The sequence below is a fragment of the Gymnogyps californianus genome, chromosome 19 (genome assembly GCF_018139145.2).
Source record: "Gymnogyps californianus isolate 813 chromosome 19, ASM1813914v2, whole genome shotgun sequence".
Lineage (NCBI taxonomy): Eukaryota > Metazoa > Chordata > Aves > Accipitriformes > Cathartidae > Gymnogyps > Gymnogyps californianus.
In genome coordinates, this window is record NC_059489.1 from 3,945,816 (window position 1) to 3,965,405 (window position 19,590).

Here is a 19,590-nt window from a genome sequence, read left to right on the forward strand (position 1 = left end):
TTTTTCTTTCCTGCCTCGCATCTTTCCTAAACAGCACAATCTCTGCTAACAGACAGCCGGTGCCAGGTTCTACCACCGTCTGGGGAAGGGGTGAACAAAGTCAGTCACTTTAAGAAGCAAATGAGTGGTGGGGCTGCTCAGTCCCGCGGAGGGTGACGTTAAGGAGACGGAAGTGCTCTTCCTGGTCTGCGTGTGAAATCACTCTTCAATCTCAGGAATTAAAATGTAGAGAAGGAGGTTTCCCAGTAGGGAAGCGTAGATTGTGGAAGGAGGAGAAAAATAAACGGCAGAAGTGGTCTCTTCCTTCCTTCCTTTTCAAAATGTAAGCTCAGTGAGAAACTTTCCCCGCTGACCCCCGTTTGGGGTACTTTGTTCTCTTTCATACAAATTGCTATTTAATGAATGCTGTCAGTATCTGTCTCTGTTGGTAGCTGTAGGAGACGTTAAATAAGCCGCTGTTCAGTTCCCAGTGAATGTTAGCTATTACCCGAATCATATGATCAAAGTGGGTGATATTTTGTACCACCGGCGACACGGTACATGGATTAAAAAAAAGAGAGTCCTCCAGAGCTGAACTATCATTGAATCTTGAACAATCAGTTTGGGGACGGTTTTTTACCTGGACGGGACGTTTGTGCCATCTTCTCAGCACAATGCTGTGGTCTGACTGGCTTAAATGCACTGAACTTCTCAATGGCTGTAGATCCAGTAGAAGTTATGTTGAATGTGTGATATTTATCGGGTAGTTTTAGTAGCAGGAGAAGTAATTCCACTGCCAACCTGCACTGAAAACAAGTGTATATTTGTTTGATAGTTAAAATCCTGTAGCTAGCAAAATCCAGGAGCTCTTTGTAGGTTAGCTGTGGTCTGACTTCATGCATTCTCCCACTTACTGTCCATGTTTTGCTTTGCTTTTCTTCTCAGAGCTAGTAATTTTGTGTGATTAGTAAACTAATGGGCGATGATTTTTTTGTTTAAAAAGAAGCCGCTGTAATGATGCAAACAAAACTTTCCTACATCAGTTTATGATTTCAGCTTAAAAAGTGTGCAGATTATATATTCATGATTATAACTGGTCTGATCTTTTTATTATTTATTTAGTAGCAAGATTGGAACATTGGCAGAGAAGGGAAACCTTTGAAAACATAAAGCATTGTTTGGTTGTTTTCTAGTTTCCTGAATCTGAACTGTATAGAAATAGTTTAGGTCTGCTCCACCCGAAAGTCTATTTTTCAATGAATTTTTTCTTTGTCAAAGAAAAATTTGCTCAGCTCTAGTCATAATGTCCTTGTGCTTACGTATTACTGTTTCTATATACGTTTTGGCATCTGGGCTTGACACAGATAATTAGACCAAAGCAGTCATACCTTTACTCATATCTAACTAGTTGATTTCCAATCCCACGCGGATACATTGGTTATCGTGTTAAGTAGGTGTGGGGATAAGGCATGTATGAAAATTATTAACACACCTGAATAGGACACATCTTAATAGCTGCATGACAGAGATGTAGGAGAAGGACACTGACCACGTCACGGAAAAAATGACAAGGCTGCTTAATGCTGTGTCGCCGTCTGCGTGTGCTGCTGCTGTAGCCCTTCACCGAGCAGGGCTGTTCCCAAGGAGTACCAGAGCTACTGACCGAACAGCCCGGATTCACCGTTGGCCGCAACAAGGGTCACGGTCAGCCACGCCGCCTCCACGTTGCTTCCCAGTGAAGGCAAATAAAAAGCTCTGTAATGTTTCATTGCTTTGGATAAGAAATAGCCCAGGCGTTTCATTGCCGGTGTACGTACGTACCCTCTGCTGGGTTCCGCTCTGCTTTCCCCGCCAGTCGTTACCCATTCGGTCAATATGATCGTTAAAGATCTTTTTCTCTTTGGTTGGGGTTTGCTTGTTTGTTTGTTAAGGTAGGATAACTTTTTCTAGAATACTCCCAGCAAACACTCAAACCCCCACAAAATTAGATGAAAAGGAAGGTCTGAATGCTTCAGTATAACATCTTGAGGCAAAGGCGTTGTTTTCATTACTGCGTTTTTCACAGTGCTTTCTGTTGTATGTGCAAACATTTATTAGGAGAAAGAGAGCATTTTGCAGGTGTTCTTCACTTCTTTTGCAAAAATAAATGATGTGATTATTTAGCGAGTACATCTTTAGAGCAGGGTGCCACGCAGCACAGCTGAATAGGCACAACAGCCGTGTTCCTATTCTCTGCCACAGGGACTGAAGAATTACGTGATGCAGCTCTGCTAGGGCTTGACAAGGAATTTTTCATCAAGAAGAATAGAGTTCAGAGCAAATAACATGATTAGTTTGTTTGGGTTTCTATTAAAACCTCCTCCCGCTTTGCTCGTACTTCTATGTATTTCATATAGAACAATCATTACAAAATAACTGGCAATTCATTGCAGTCTTTAGGAGGGTAATCTCCTGATAAATTAAAAACAGGAGGTATCCATAAAGACTATGAGGAGCAGCACATTCCTGAAACACGTACTTAATAGGATTTCTTATGAATGTAATCGTTAATTTTGTAAATGACTGGATAAATCCTATGGAAAGAAACTATTTGAACTTATTCTTTGGCTTTTTTGATTATTCTGGAAGGTGATTTTGTGACATCTAGTAGCCAATTTGCATTAATTGCTGCTGTAGAGATTTTGAAATGGAAATATTTGTTCCTTGAATTTTAGTTTGTAACAAGACCGCTATATTTTGTTAAAACTGCTTTGAAGCTTGCTGCACCATAACTTCAAAACGACGTGCTATCATTTGAAATAAGCCAAATGTATATGCTTTTTATGAATTAGTGCAGTAAGAGAGAATTCATGATCTTGTCAATAGGAGCTTTTCTGTTTCCATTGTTTGGACTTGGTTTTATATGTGTAAGTTAAAATTGCTAAATAAGTCTAACAATGTTTTGCTTTAAATGAACAGCATGGTCATTGAATTACAATCTCCTGTAGTTTTGTGGTGTCACTAAAACAGGTTTCACTGGTTTATTTCATGTCTGTGATAATTCCACGTGACTCTGAATGTCCAGTAATTCCTTTCTTTTATTGAGAGCAATGATGGCTACCTTAGGCAATACATCACTGCCATCAAAGAAGGACCAAGTTTTGAAATGGAAATGTGCATGTTAAATAATGCAAGGCTCAGCAGGAGAATTTGATTGTCATATTTCTCATTCATATCACTTAGTTTCTGAGTTTTCCAAGTTATTTATTATTTTTAATATTGTATTTTTCCTTGCATTTTGTTGTAAATAAACTACCAACAATTATTCTTTACAATTGTGGCTACTTTCTTTTCCTAGGTCTCCTCTAGCAAGGAACATACCCATTAACATTTCTACCCCCGGCTCTGCAAGTCACTTCCTCAAAACTAAAGAGCACAAAGAATTGGCTTTGTACGGAAAATTTAAACCCCTTACAACATCATCTAGGTTTTGTTGTGCCCCAGCTTTTGAAAGATTTTATCGGGGCAGGTGCCCCGTCAGCCTGGTGTTAGCCCATTCATTTGTAAATGGCCATTTGGTTGACAAGGAAGTTTTTCAGTAGGGAATCTCATTCTCCATGCAGGGTTTGGCAGCCCGGCGTTGTAGTAAATAGTGGAAAATACTGCAAAAGCGACCCCTCAAAACTTCTCAGACTTGTCTGCAAGTCATTTAATTTCAGTCAACAGAAATTTCACGTGTACAGTGATTCTTTCAGCTTTTAAGTAGAGGCTTGCTCCATAGAAATAAAGCGTTCTCTGCACCAGAAAAACAGCAGTCGCATACTCAGTATAGAACTGCTTCGCAACAGCGTAGGACGGGACACGAGGAACAAACACAGGCCTAGAAAATATTTAAGGTCGAAACCACACGGTACAAAAGGGAGAGGAACCACGCAGCCCTGCGCGGCCTCGGGTCGCCAGTACCGACTTCTCGGTGGCTTCGGTGCATTACGACCCCGTGGGGGTCAGCGTGCAGGGGCTGTGCCCAGCAGCCAGCCGGGGCTCTGGCCCGGTCTTGGCCACCAAAGTGAGGTTGTGACTGTCCTCCACGAGGCGGAATTACGGCTGGATTCTCCCGCAAGCAGATATGCCAGTGGCAAGACCCCGAAATTACAGGGCTGGCAACAGGCGTTCCCCAGCAGTGGTCAACAGCTAGCACAGTAACGCACCTCATGACTGGGCCTGACCTGACTTCTTGTTGGTTTGGTTCGGCTTGATGTTTTTTTACAGTTGGGGCTTGTATTGCTAGGGCTTCATTAGAATTTGCACACAAACAAAACACTGATGCGTGAAAATATGTTACAAATTGGTTAAAAACCTGAACCTGACCCTACCGCTGTTCAAATTGGTGGAGCTGGGTTGCGCTCTTGCAGAGGGAAAAAATGCCACCCTTTGTTTTTTTACAAAAATGAGACATCTCAGAGGGCAGAAATACATTCAATTAAAGTAGTCTTAAAACCAGCAATGTTTTGTTGTGTAGATGCAAAAGCACAGAAGCCTGTTATCTAGTGTCCTCGTGCTAATCTGCATATAAATGTCACCTCTTCGGCACGATGACGAATCGATGTAAAAACCATGCACGAAATACACTGGAAACAACTGAACAAAGGAAATCCTAAATGCCGTTCATTGTCCTGCTTTGCAACGGCGTTCTGAAAAATCAATGGCTCTTCTTCGACGTTATAATATTTAAAGTGTTCAGAACGCATCGTGTCCTTATGCCCTTTGCAAATGCCAGCCGGCGAAGCCTCCCCCCGCCCTCAGGGGAAGAGGCAGGGCTGGCAGTCCCCACCCGGCAGCGCACCCACTCGCGACGCAAACTTTCCCTTCCGTGGGCGCCGCCAGCCCCGCGCCCGCGCCCGCTCCCACGGCGCGCGGCGCCCGGAAACTCCCGAACGACCTCGGCCGTTTCCGCCATCCCCCGCCGCCTCCGGCAGCGGCGCATGCGCGATGTGCCGCCCCACCAAACGCCCCCGCCGGGTCACGCGCCGGCCCGTGCGCCGTGCCAAGTCTCGCGAGAGGCGGAGCCTCGCGAAGATGGCGGCGCTGTGCGGCGGCTTCACGCTGTGCGGTTTGGGTCCCAGCGGCGGCGTCGGCCTCGGCGGCGGCCTCCTGGCGCTGGAGCCGGGCCCCGACCCCGACCACGTCCTGCTCACCGACCGCGGCAGGACGGCCACGCTCTTTAAGGTAACCGCCCAGCCCAGCCCCGGCCGCTCCTCCTCGGGAGGCGTCGCTGCTGCTGCTGCCGCCGCCGGGCAGCCCCGGCCTGTGGGAGTCTCTCCCGGGCAGGGCCGCGGCGGCGGCGCCTCGGAGCCGTTCTCCCTCCTGCCCCGGCCGGCCTGTCCGGAGGGCGGCTGGGCCCAGCTGTCACCGGGCACGCCCCGCCCCGCCCCGCCCCGCCCCGCCCGCGCGCCGCGCCCGCGCGCGGCCGCAGGCCGCCATCCCTTGGCTGGAGGCGGGGCAGCGGGGGACCGGGCGCGCTGCCGCCGCCTGGGCGCCTTTGGGACGCCCTGGCTTCGGGGAGCGGGGGCTCCTGCCCCGCCCCGCCCTGCCCCACCCCGCCCCGCCCCGCCCCGCTCGCCTGCGCTCCTCCGCTGTCCCCCGGCCTGTCTGCCGGTGGAGCGGGTGTCGGCTTGGGCGGGTGCTTGCGTCATTCTGCTGGTGCTGATCCTCTCTCTCGGTTGCCCGTTCCAAGCCATACTTCCATCCCGAAGCTGCAGCGTGCGTGACGTTTCCTTACAGCAGGCAGGGAGACGTGCGTTTTGTCCAGCTGTCAGTTTTGTGTCAGCCGCCTTCCTGTCGGCTGGAGGATGAAAGATTTTAGTTTGCAGCACTTGAAACTGCAAATATGTTCTGGTGTCTTTTAATGTATGTGTATATTTCAGTAGACCGTAATAAGAAACTTTAGGAAGATATTTGGGTTTATATCTTTAACTGGCTTTCACATTCGTGGGGCTAGGGATTGTATCTTAGTGGATTCACGATACAACCTCCTTTGGGTTGTTTAGTCGCACTGCCATGACCCCACGTGAGAACATAAATATGTTGGTAAATATGCCCAATGTAGCTCTAGGTTGAGGAGAGGGGGTTGAGTACCCTCAGAGCAGCCAGATGTAAATCACACGTAACGTGAGTTTAGACAGAAAAATTCATTGCTCTTGGTCTCAATAACTTACATTGAAATAGGAAGAGAAAAAGCGTGGTTCTGTGCATGATTGTATTAGTGAGTAAAAGTAACTTACACTGGTGATTAAAAGTAATATCTTCACTTTGGAAAAGCCATGCATCATACCTGTGCTTCGTGACGTAAGCCCGTCTGACTATTACAGGTCAAAGTTATTTCTGGTGTGAAAAGAAATGATTTCTAATTAATGTTGAGTTCTTTCATGTTACTCTGAAATTTTTGGTGTTAAAGTCAGAAACAGGAATGCTCAAGCAGAAGTTCTGAGTATAGCAGTTTCCATATTTTAATATTCTCATTCAAATCAGACGTGGCTGCCTTGCATTTCCTTTCTGCCATGAGAAGAATCCCCAAAGTGTACCATGCTATATTTTAATTACGTCGTCTTTGTTCTGACTCTTCTAGGTTTCAGACCAGAAGCCACTAGGTTGTTGGTCGGTTAAACATGGGCAGATTATCACATGTCCAGTTGTATGCAACTTTGAAACTCATGAATATATAGCTGTTCATGATGACAAGGTGAGATCCTTTATCTTTTCTTAGAGGAAAAAAAGGATATAGTGAGTCTTCTGACTGAATGTAGATGGGGAAGAAATCAGCGGTGCTAGATTTTTGGCTAGATGTAAACGCATGGAGCTCTCAACACCCTCTTGCAGTTCAGGTTCTCTCTGCTCTTTGAGAGGACAGGGATGTGCGGTTCTACGGCTGCACAGTGTGTTCTTTTGTTAGTGACAGGAAGATGATCTGTGCTGAGCGCCAGTTATGCAGTGGCCTTTTAAAAACTGAAGCGTTCTCAGTGAAGAATGCCTCATACATACATTGCCTAAGGATAAGTTATTTCTCTTGTTGTGGACTGGTTGACATTTAGAACTGCATGATTATTGTACTGAAATGGTTAAAATAGTTCATACCTGCATCCTTGTTTTTCTGCTTATATTTTACAGTTAAACATTCCCTGTTTGTGTACTTGTAGTGTTTGCTCAGCACATGCTGAACCTTTGGCTTTTTGTTATTGTTCTTGAAGAAATATCTTTCCTGACCTTTCATTGTTCTCCTTGAAACATTCTCTTCCAGATCAGGGCATCTGTATCTTAATCTGTCTCCATCACTTTGATCTACTCTCATGTACAATTCTGCTGTATCTTTTTCTTTAACCTTACTCTTTCCTATCCTTTCTTTCCAATTCAAGATTTCTGAGATTGGTTTGTATTCCTGTTGTCTCTGCTTCAGCTTCTTCCCACGCAAACTTCCCCTGGGTCAGTTTCCACGAAGGTTACTGTGAATACCTTCTGTATATTTTCCTCCTGTGTTTCAGTGATGTGCAATTGCTAGTATTTTGCGTGCCGAGAAGTCTATATATTACTGTTTTACAGTGCTTAAAAAATGATGCTTCTCTTAAAGGTTTTAAGAATATGGAAGAACAAAGATATTAACTTGGACAAAGTATTTAAAGCAACGGTAAGTCTCTTACATATATTCACTTTTATGTTAACGTTTTGAATCCTGGTGGAGGGAAGAGATGCTAATTTTCATAGTACTAGTAATATTACATTTTAGCTGACCATTGTCTTAACTTGCGCTTCATGATGTTCTGGAATATTGCAAGGAATCTACTTGGACTGAGAGACTTGATCATCAAAGTATTACTCTTAAAATGATTCGTATCCCAAGTCCAAAGTTTCAGAGGACTTTCTTTAAAGATGGTGAATTATGTTCGAATACAGATTTTTCTGTTCTGCTGGTGGATTTGTTAAACACCACTTTGTGTTATGCTGTATAGCAGTTGTTTGAACTCCTTACCCTCAATTACGTTTTTTCTGATGTGATTCAGAAGTGTGATGCTCGTTGGGACGCTTTCCTGGCTTTTTGTTGGGTAGTAATTTGCCATATTCATAGCATTTCAGAAAATTGGCAGCTACTAGGCCTACATTATTAGGAATCTTACAGGTTCATCATTCTTCTGTTACTTGTTTATTGAAAGAACTAAAAAAAAATCAAAAATAAAACACTTGGCTTTCAAGGTAATGTACTGAAGAACACAGAAATTTTTTTTTCTGTATAGCTTTCAGCTGATGTATACAGAATACATTCACTACCCAATGGCGGGCCAGTGGTGCTATTCAAAGGAGGTGGTGTTCGAACTTTAGATGTCCTTTTGGAAGCCCCACAACAAGAAATTGAAAACATTATCTCAGATGAAGTCATCAAGTAAGTGACACAACTTTATGAAGCTTGCTTCTGACTCAGAGGAATTGATGATGATGATGATGATGATGAAAGTGGTTCCCTTTTTTGAGGGGTAGGGGAGAAATCTGAAGACCGAGATCTTGGGTTGGGTGTTTTTTTCGAACACGTTGTTTTTAAAATCTTAAAATTATTTATACAGATATCCTGAAAATAAGAGGTCGCCTAAGGAATAGTGATATGACTTTAGGTATAGCCCTAGAATTTACAAGACGTTCATACAGCTTTCTGGTTTTAGGTGGAGTGAAGCTTTTATGGAAGGTCAACAACCTGTCTTAATTTTCGCTACTGAGAAAGTGAGTTGAATACTTTTTTTAAAAAAACTTTCATAGCAGCAAATCTAAGTGCTTTTTCTAAAATCTGTCACCTGTTTCACTGGATTTTAAGAGTTTTTAGTGAAATCATTATCCTGATTTAATCAATATCCTATATATGTATTGTTTCTGATACAACAGTTCAATTGAAGTTGTGTTGCTTTCAGGGCCGAGGAGCCTGGCTCTTAGAACTTCAGAGAACAATTAAGATTAAATACAGTAGACAATTGTCTGACTCTTCATTGCCCTCAAATACTTGCTCATTGTGAAGAACTTACTAAATAAGATTCAAGTTTTAAAAAAAAAAAGAATTATACATGAATCTGTCTTTAGTCAAATGCTTCTTCCTGTGAATCCATTTGTTTCATCAAATTAGAATTTTCTTTATGTGCTTGAGTCTGCAGACTTTTCTGAATTAGGCTGTATGTCCTATAGAAAACACCAATTCCTAGTTTTGCTTAACATTCAAAGTTAAGCAGTACTAATATCTGAATTTGTTATCTCTTCTTTGTGTAAAGGAAAACTTTATTTTCTTTTTTGTTTTAGGATGGGGATTTTTTTGTCTATGTACAGAAACTTAAGATGAATAGTCTACACAAATACAAGCTTGAACAACAGGAATTATCTAAGCCAATGAGTTTCACGGCATATATAAAAAATCAAATTATCACACTTCTGTGTTTGTGTAAGTTACATTTTCTAATGGAATGTGGTAATAAAGCAAAGAATTGTATGGAAGGACATAAAATGATGATATTTGTGAATTATTATTTAATATTTTTAGCTCTTTAAACTTTCTAAAGCAGCTAGTGGTAGAAGTAGTAATTCAATCTTCCTGATATTTTAATGGCTGCAAAGGTTGACTGTTCCTAAATGTTATGACTTGTACCTTGCAGATCTCATGCTAGCTTTACTTCTATTTTGCTACTTGGCATCATCACGTGTCCTTTAAATATCCTGTATTATTTCTTCTTTCAGCACTCACTGGATTTTGTTCTCTTTGGATGTCCTCTTGCCATATCATATCAAATAGTTTTTCCACAATAACAGGTGATAAAAGCGTCATCACTTTTCTTTGACAGATTCCAATGACTCTGTGTACAAGGTTCTGATACCTCTGCAGCAAAATACTGAAGAGGAAGACCAAATTTTGTCCAGGTCACTACTACTAAACCTTTCGGTATCTGGAAGTGTTCTAAAAGGAACTTCTTTTGTTGTTCTTGATAAAGACCACGTCGCAGTATTAGGAAGTCTAGCCACATCTGGCGAAGAATCCAAAGGTAACTTGAAAAATCAGATGAAGATGTCGTAAGGTCTAAAATTTCCTTAGGCAAAGCACTAAGCGGGAAATAGTGCAAATAAACTGTTGGTTGGCTCTTGAAACTAGTATGTAGTTGAGCTGTGCCATTCAGAGCACAAGCCGAAAGATAACCTTTACCAGTAAACTGCATAGTGGGTTGCAGGACTATACTCACTGTTGTGTTTCAGTATTTGCTTTCATGCTGTTTGTGAAACAGTTGAGAAGTTGCAACAAGAGAACTTGTCGATGGAGGGGAATTAAAAGGAGGACTTGGACACTTGTAAAAGGATCTATGCAGGGAAACAGACCTAATGTCCTCTAAGAAATCAGTGTCTAAAAGAAGTGAGACAAAACACTTCAGTCTCATGCCTAAGCTTCTGAAGTGTGGGATCACTGAAATTTAAGTCACTGAAAATAGCATTTTATGACAAAATGTTCTTCCTGACTGGAAGCCACACTGGCTGCTGTCCCACTTGCCACAGCTTCTTGTTTAAAGCTCTTCACTGGAAAACTAATTCATCTTTAGATATTCTTCTTGAGATCTAACCAGAATGACTTAATTCCTCATGTTAAATACATGACTGACTGAGCTATTTTGAAACAGTTATTTCTATTTCCTCAAGTGTTTTTAACTGAAAGTAGCAAAGGCAAATGTAGCATTTATGTTGCTTTTTGGGTTTGTAACATCTATCTTTTATTTTCCCTAGAGTGCCTAACAATATGGAATACAAAATTTCAGACATTGCAAACTTCAAAGGAACTGCCCCTGGGAACCAGTGGACAAGTAAGCTCAATCTTTAATTTGTGGTCCATAAGCTTTGTGCATTTGGCATGATAGCGGTGAAGAGACTGGTGGGCTTCAGAGTTCGGCTTCTGTCTGGAAGAGCAGTGAATGCCAACTTCTGAAACAAAATTAATATTGACCGGTTGATGAGCTATTTTTGTGAGACTATTTAGCGAGAGAATGGTGGCCTATGGCAATTTCTTTGATAATTCAGTACCTTCTCACTTCTGATGGTCTTGATTATTTGGTGAGAATGAAATAGCTAATTAAACAGAAAACCCAGCCAGTATCTATTCTGTTCAGACAATTTGCAATAGACAGCCTAAATGATCCCTGCATCTCCCTAAATAGTGTTTCAAGATGTTCAGGTGTCAATTCATGATAAGTAAACTGACACCTAAGTAATAAATGCACTAGTGAAATAGAACAGCTGACTGGTTTTGTCTTAAAATTGCACAAGAGGGAATTTAAAAAATAAAATTATCAAGTGGACTTAATGCCTCGGAGCAGCTGCTGTACTTAAAGACATCCCTGGAAAATACTCAACAGAACGCTTCTTATTTCTGTATTTAAAATCAAGTTAATGAAGGTCTGCTAACAAGTGTTAAACCCACCAAAAATAATTTAAAATAATCTGATTGCTGACTTTTAGTTGAATTTTGTAGTAAGCAGTTAAACATCAGCTTGTGCAGGAACACGCTTTTCTGCTCATCTCCTCATTAACGATATGTTTTAATATTTTGTAGTTGTGGTGTTATGAGGAAAAATTTTTTTTTACTCATGGGAAAGTGCTAACAGTGATTATGTACAAGTGTGAAACATCATCCTTGGCAGCTGCTGTGGGAAAGCTCAAGGACAGTCAAACCCCTGGTAAGAATTTTTATAATTGCAGTGAAAAGATCTTGTAAAAGGAAAACTTCTGAAATTGTATAAAAATTATTTTAATATAGTCCTATAAAATCAATTGAATCTAAACAGCTTGAAGTAACCTAACACTGTATTCTGTTCCTAGCTGTTAAATTTACTGTTGCTGAAAACACCAAAGCACGCAAATGTCTGAATTTACTGTGGCTTCACTTAACCTGGGTTGTCATTCAAATACTGGCATTACTGAAAATACTGGCATGCTAGCTATGAATACTGAAAACAAAATGAAGTGCTGTCTCCTATAATTTATTTTCAAAGAGTTTGTGATTAGATGGGGCAACGTCAAACCTTAGTTTGTAAACTTTAGTTTAAAATTGTACTGTCATAGCGTCTTTAATTTAGCAGTGCACCGGTAAAATGTTGTTGCAAGTAATACTCACAATAAATTGTGTAATAACTTATTTCTCTTCCTCCCAGAGGCTAAATGGAAAAACAGTATGCAAAAAGGGTCATAAAATTACCTGCTGCTGAGATAAAACTGGAAACTTTCTTGGCATAAAATGACTTGGATTATACTTTAGAAAATACCTATTAGTATAAGAAGTTGATGTAATATTCATACTTTAATAAATGTGCTTTAAGTGTTACCTTCATATAGTTTCATTTTTGTGTTCACAGATGTGTCTTCATTTGTAAACTGGAATACTCTTGGAGATGAAGAGCTGGTGGTTTCCTTTCAGTCACAGCAGTCTGTAGCTCTAAAATCTGAGTCCAAAATGACTGTAAGTTAGCATTAGGAGCATTGTGAGGGTTTTGTTTTGTTTCTCTTGTCTCTTCCCCATGCTGCTACTTTTACTTTTAGGTGTTGTCGCAGAAGGAAATTTCACTTTGTCACTCATTGTTTCTAACACTGTTTCTGGCATTGGACTCTACCCAGTTACTAATTGTAATCTGTGCAGCAAGTTGACACATGAAGTTCCTAGTTATCTTGATTGAAATCCTTAAATATGTACCATCTTTTTGGAGCTGAATAGTAACTTTTTGTTTTTCATTATAGTTAAGATCAAAAAGGAACACCGTTGCTAAAGTACAGCCAGATACCTTATCAGTTGGGCAGCTCTTACTAAATCTAAAAGTAAGTAAACCAAATATCCTAAAGTAGTGTTTTAGACACTCTCAGAATATTCTCGTTGTCTCTTAAGCTATTCATATTTTTCCATGTCCTCTTGCACGTATCAAGTTGACAAAGCTGCCTAAAACAGGTGAGTTGGAGGGTAGTATTACTATTGTGCTAGAATAGTATTTGGGCATGATGAAATTAAAGTTTTGTCATAGGAGTGTGTTCTAGAACTGTACAATACAGGGCTTATAATAGCTATCTGAGTTCTGAAAACTTGCACAAATTTGTTCATTTTTAATGAAAACCTTCTCTTACAGTAAATAAGGTGGGAGGATATTTCACCTGAACTCTGCTTTTTTAAGCTTTTTTTAGATTCTTATTTATGGCTTTAATTTTGTTGAAGACACTTTGGATCTAGAAAGTCGGAATGCTAGGAATTCCACTGCAAATATAGCAATAAGCTGTTTAGTTCCTTTCTAAAGCTGCTGCAAGTGTTGTGATACTTCGAGTTGCATCCCTTCCTGTGTGAACGTACCTATAGTTCAGCTGTGGCTGGACATCTTGGTAATGTTACTGAATTAACAGGCAAATAATCCCTGAGCAATTATTGAAAGATACTGCTTACCTGAGTTTAGAGTAATTAGCCTCATTTGGCTTTTTCATGCTTGAGAGAGACTACCAAAATGCAGAGTGGTGAATGGTTTTTTGTAAATTTTTTTAGCTTGAATTCCAAAATAAGTCTGTTTCTACTTGGTCTAATTATTAACAGTACAGTTCTCAAACCTATGCCTTGTACTTCTGAGTTGCACAGTATTTTTCATTTTCAGGACGCTTCTACAACTGCGTTTGAAGATGAATTGAGACAATTGATGTCAAAAGCACAGATGCCAGATTTCCAAGCCACCATTGGATGTGTAATAACTGCTCTTATGAACAGATGTAAAACAAATCCAAAGTACTACCCTCGAAGTTTCCTGCTACAGATAGTCCAAACCCGAGACTTGTCTTACAGGTGATGATTCGGCATTTTTTTAATTGTAAGGAATAGTCTTTAAAAATAAAAAAAAAAAATAGAAATCCAGTTCTTTATAAAGCATTCTTGAATTATTAGAATTTACTGTCAAAGGTGCTTATGCTTATTTTCTGATGAAGCTGACACTTCCCAAATGGATTTTTGTGTAAAACAAGATTAAGACTTCTGCATTAGTTGTCAATGTAGTTTTTAGTGGATGTGAAGTATGCAGCCTGTTCTTTTCATATTCTTACAGTTTATGTCCAGATTTAATGGCTGTTGCTTTGGAGAAAAAAGATGTGCATCTCTTACAAATCTGCTTACAACGGTTTCCAGATATTCCTGAAGAAATTACTTATGCTTGCTTGAAAGTATTTTTAAGGTAAGTTAGAATCACTCTTTTTTTTTTTTCTTTTTTTTTTTCCCCCCTTCACCAAACCAAGCCCCTTAATAAAAAGCTGTGTGTTGCCAAGAATGGCTTTAATTTTATAGATGAGCAATTAATACTGTGCATTAAATTCTTAATTCTGAGTACAGGGTATGTTGCAGTCTTGCAGACTGACAAACTTTTTACAAGATGTCTGTTGCATACATTAATTCTAAAAATGATGTAAATGGTAATTAAATGAACATGCCTTTTGGTAACACTGCGGGCTTGAATGGCATTCGCATCCTCCTACATATGTTGTTACAGCTATCTGTTTACTGTGCAACAGACTTAATTGGGAACTTACCTGGGGTAAGAAGCCCACAAAAAAAAAAAAATTAACTCTTGTAAGTTCATGACAAAAATGGTTTTCATATCCCAAAAAGGATGAAGTTTTAGGTAGGCACTGTAACCAACAGACAAGACTGTTGTAACTGTTCCTCTAGGCTTCCAGAGCAAAAAGGATTCTTTTTTTATTAGAAACATCAGATCCTGTTAATTTCATACCTTAGAATTGTCAAATACTTTTATTACTAAATATTAGGAAAATCATAACTGTCTTATGGGTTGAAGCAGTCCCATTAATGTCAGAATACAATAACAGCCTTGAATGGGTTATAACCTTTAAATCAGCCCATGACAGAATGTCTAATAATACAGTAACTTACATTGTTGGAATAAAAGAGCAGTACATGTATTGTTCAAGGTTAATAATTATAAAACATTAACCGTTCTCTCATGTCTTCTATTCATTTGGCAAGACTTTATATTTTAGTATATGTTTTTACTTTTATAGTAAGCTTCAAAGAGTTCATAGTGTGTACTACTGTTGGGTTGATGGCATTGCTGATTTTAAAGCTAATAATTATTAAGTATTAAATGTCTGAAATTTTCTTCTATAGCATTAGTGAAGCCTATCTTCAAAGAATAGATGTGAATCTAGAATCTGTAATCTGTTACATTGATGTTGAATTCAACAATAAAGAAGTTAAGACTGAAATTATAGAAAATGGTTTCAATGCGGAGCTGGAACAAGACATCTGGGATACTAAAATCACAAAGGAAACCCATCTGATGACTGATGGTGAATTCTGCCCTGTTGGACCACAGAAGGCAGCATTGTTGTATCCTCTGTATGTTTTAATGAAGAAATGTCAGTGCATTGTATGTGATGTGAATGTTTATATTTAGTATTACCAAAACACATGTCTTCTGTTATTGTTGAAAATTTCTGAGAAGTTACAATAAGAGAAGTTCCTACTCAGTAGAAAAATTGTTTATAATATAAATAGAAACAATTAACTTTTAGAAAGCATCTACACCAATTTAAACTTACACTATTGCAAAAGTGTAATAAAACTTTGTCTATTCAAGAGAAAATAGCATCGATGATTTTGATGTTTGCTTGTTGAAACACATTAGCCAATTACATACTTGCACTAAACAGCGTTGTTCAAGCTAACTGTGTTGTGATATTTCAGTTGCTGTATATATTTCATGATAGAAACAAGGGAGATTCAAAAAGCTGAAATAGGACCTCTCTCAGAGAATCTAGAGAAATATTTTAATTAGAATTCACTTCAGTTTGTAGAAACTGGTATTTTTTCCTGAAATTTTATTTCCTTAATAGTACTGCACAGAAATGCTATTCTCCATTCAGCTTACAGTGAAACATTTCTTTTGCCTCATCTGAAAAACCTTCCAGCTCAGCAAGCTGTTGTAAGTATGTTAAAATTTAAAAGTTGAAAAACCCTTATTATGTTGGGGGAAGGGAAGAGAGTTTTTCAATTGTGTATCAGAAACTTGCTACTCTTACTGGAGTCTGAATCACAAACTAATGCATGAAAATGAAATTAAGATGCCTAATAAGATTTATGTTAACGAATGTCACGTTTTTCCACATACATATGGAACTTTTATTAATTTTTGTAGTCCTTGCTTATTTTAGAAAATGTAGGGAAGAAACCCTGTCTATGACCCAGTCTACTTGGAAAATGTTGTCCGTATTTTGTTAGCAAGTATAGTACCTTTTCTTGATTTGGATGCTTTTTAAGAAAGGAACAAGACATGCTAATTTAGTCAGTTCCATCAGAAACAGAAGTTTAGAAAATATGAGAAAAAAAACTGTACACTGTGTAAAATGCCAAAGGTAATACAAATCAAACTCGAGTATTCAATCTCAGATCCTCTCTGTTTAAAAAAAAAAAAACAAAAAAAAAAAAACCTACAACCTCCCATGTCCCTCAAAACCTGAAATACAACTTCAAGAACTGCATGTACCATAGTACCTGAACATATATGTGGTTTTCCAGTGATTCAAAAAAACCCACACATCAGAACAAAGCTGACCTTAGCACTGATCCATCTCCTTGATTTCGTTTTTTGGAGAGAGGAAGATATCTTTGACTTGTGCTCAGCACAAGATGATGACCTGATTCTGAGCATTAGCAATGTGTTGTTGGCTACTGAAAGTGAAACTGGGACTAAAATTGTTAATGTTGATACAGTTTTTAGCAAAGTTCCTAGAAAAGTCTGTGTCTGAATTAAATTGCACTGACACAATCACTGGAACAATGATTACCCCTGAATGTAACTTTACGCTGAATATTGCTGAGGATTTTCAAACATCTAGCTATAGATGGTGTAGGAGAACCATAAAACTTATTTTTAATGCATAGTGTACAGGCATCTATGTTGCTTTAAAAAATACATCTTTAAAAAAATCCTTACAAGTATTGCTGTGTGCAGGACGAAACTCCTCAGTCTATTAAACGTTTGTCCTTTAAAAATATTCTGACTTTTCTACTTTTAGCTGTTTCTCAGGTATTTATACTACCTGTATGTGAAATGCAGTGAAAAAATTAATACTACTCTTCCTGGAATACGCTCTCCAACTATAAATCAGGTGAGAAGCTAGTTCTAAGAGTTGTACTTCCTTCGGTTTCTGTGGTGTGTAACTTAGTGAGTAGTTGTGAATATCTAAAATTAACTGAGATCTACATTCATTCTGTAAAGTATTGTCTATTAATATAACCCGTATGAAGTCAAATGTAACACTTTTTACTATTGGAAAATAAATATACTGCCTTAAAATATGAAACCACACATTTTGCATTAGAAGTTAATGTTTCAGAGTTCAGCTTTTAAAGCAAAATCTGTGTTATTTGCATATCGTAAAGTTTAAGTGTACTTTTCTTGTTTGTCTTCAGATTATGGATTGGATGTGCCTGTTACTTGATGCTCACTTCACAGTTATGGTGATGCTACCAGAAGCAAAAGAGTTACTTTCAAACCTGCATAAGTTTGTGAGAGCCCAAGTAAGTTGCATCTTCTGGGATAATTATTTCATTTTAGTATGGATTTAGAATATGGGTGTTAATAAGGAGGGGGGGCAGACAACAACAAATTATATAGTAAATCAAATAATGTCTGTTCTCCTCTGCATGCTCCTTCCTGAGCATGAAATGGCAGTTGCCTCTCTTATTTTGATTTCAAAAGCTGCTATACCTATTTCATTTAAATATCTGAAACTGTGCAGAACCACAGGTAGTTCCACAGTATGAAAAGAATTAAAATTTATTTTACTGTAAATGTCTGTGTTTTCTTCTTTTTAGGTACGGTTCTACTCTGAACTCAACAAGATTGAAGGAAGTTTGCGAGAATTACAAAGACTTAATCACCAGAAAGACTCTCAGACATATTCTATTGAAGTGCTGGAACTTATTTGAATATGAAATGAATTATTAACACATTTATTTTTTATTGATTCCTTTTATGACGAGGATGTATTAGCACTCCATATTGGGGATGTGAAAAGTTGTTTTCTACGTAGGAGGAGCACGGTTACTCTGTAGCTACATGGGAGTTGTAAGTTCGAAACTCATGTATTAAAAGCTCTCTTTCTGACTGGATGAGAAGCTGGATGCTTGATTATATTTTCATGTATAATTTTGATATGTAATCATAAGAACATCCTAAAATACCACATGATTCTTGGCAAAGTATTAGTAGGATATTTGCAGTGAGGCTTCAACAGATGTTTCATCAAATGAATTGACATTTTTATTCTGCTTGCTTCTTTTTTACTTAATAGTTGAAGCCTCTGATTAGATTCTTCAGTTCTCTTATCTCCACTCAGGTTATGAACTATAGATGAACTCATCTGAGTTTGCTGCTTTGATTTTTCTATTTTTACGTTATTTTTACTTTGTCCAAAGATGCCTTTGACATTTACAGACTTAGCTTAAACAGGGAAGGGAGCTTAAGTGTAGGTATAGGGTTGTTACATAACTCACACTGCTTTCTCTCTCCTATGTGTCATGGTATCACAACTTGTTAGCATACCCTTTCATGCTTTCTTTTCCAGTCCAACCAGGTCCTCTTATGCTGCTTTTAAAAAAACAGAAGGGAGAGGGTTGTGTGGCAGTTAGTAGTTAAAATCTTGAATGACAATAATCTAAAGCTGTTTTGATGCATCTCATATCTGATAAGACCACCTGCATCCAGAAGCTGCCTACAGCTAGGGAGAAGGAAGAGGTATACAGCAGGAACTAGACTCCTTCCTCAAATGAAGAAGCAAAGTGCAGTTATTTAATAGGATGTCTTGTTATAATCTTTATCTCAGATGTCGCCATCAGCTGAAGATGACTGTTTTCTCAAGCAGAGAGACTGCTCCTCTAGAGCATGCTCTTCTGCACAGACTTGCAGAATGGAGTTACTGGATTTCAGAATAACTAGCTGTACTTCAAGACTTCCGCTTTAGAAATCTCTGAAGCTTTCTGATGTTGAAAGATTGCATCCAAGATAGTTTCTGCTTTTTAAATACTCATCTCTTGAAATCTTGCCCAAATACATTTGAAGCTTTGGGGGAAGGGGAGAGGAGCATAAAAATAACGTTCAGGTAAAATTGAATGCTGTGGACTTTGGAGTAAGTTTGACATGTCTTTAAGCTGACCATGCAACTGATAACTGCCAGCGCAGCTCAGAGCAAGAATGGTATCGTGCCTGTTAGATTGGAGCAAAGAACTAACCTAGCTGAAAGTAACTTCTCTTTTTGGATAGTGATTTTTCTCTGATAGTGCTGACTTAAGCCTATGTCACTGAACACAGAGGAGACACCCAGTTTGATTTGGAGCAGAATGTTGGAAATCATTGTTTGAATAAAAGGCTCCTTAACCTTTGTCAGGTTAAACTTGCCTGAAAATGAACAACAGCATTTTCTTCCTTTCTCTGGCTAGAGCTAGAACACAAGGTTATTATGGCTGAAGCGTTAGGTGCATAACTTACTGGACTTTGGCTGTATAACTTTGAAACAGCTGCACACAGTTAAAAGCCTTAAGACTCT

General features: G+C 39.1%; 1 protein-coding gene across 1 annotated transcript; it reads left to right on the forward strand.

Moving 5' to 3' along the window:
- The first annotated feature begins 5,034 nt into the window (after window positions 1–5,034).
- Window positions 5,035–18,167, forward strand: NOL11 (nucleolar protein 11). Its single transcript, XM_050908589.1, has 18 exons — window positions 5,035–5,184; window positions 6,584–6,697; window positions 7,580–7,636; window positions 8,241–8,386; window positions 8,661–8,718; window positions 9,283–9,421; window positions 9,819–10,016; window positions 10,744–10,820; window positions 11,567–11,690; window positions 12,366–12,469; window positions 12,745–12,822; window positions 13,635–13,819; window positions 14,076–14,201; window positions 15,149–15,370; window positions 15,887–15,965; window positions 17,059–17,151; window positions 17,456–17,563; window positions 17,861–18,167. The coding sequence occupies exons 1-18, from the start codon at window positions 5,035–5,037 to the stop codon at window positions 17,972–17,974; spliced, it is 2,172 nt and encodes a 723-aa protein (XP_050764546.1). The 3' UTR covers window positions 17,975–18,167.
- The last annotated feature ends 1,423 nt before the right edge of the window (window positions 18,168–19,590 follow it).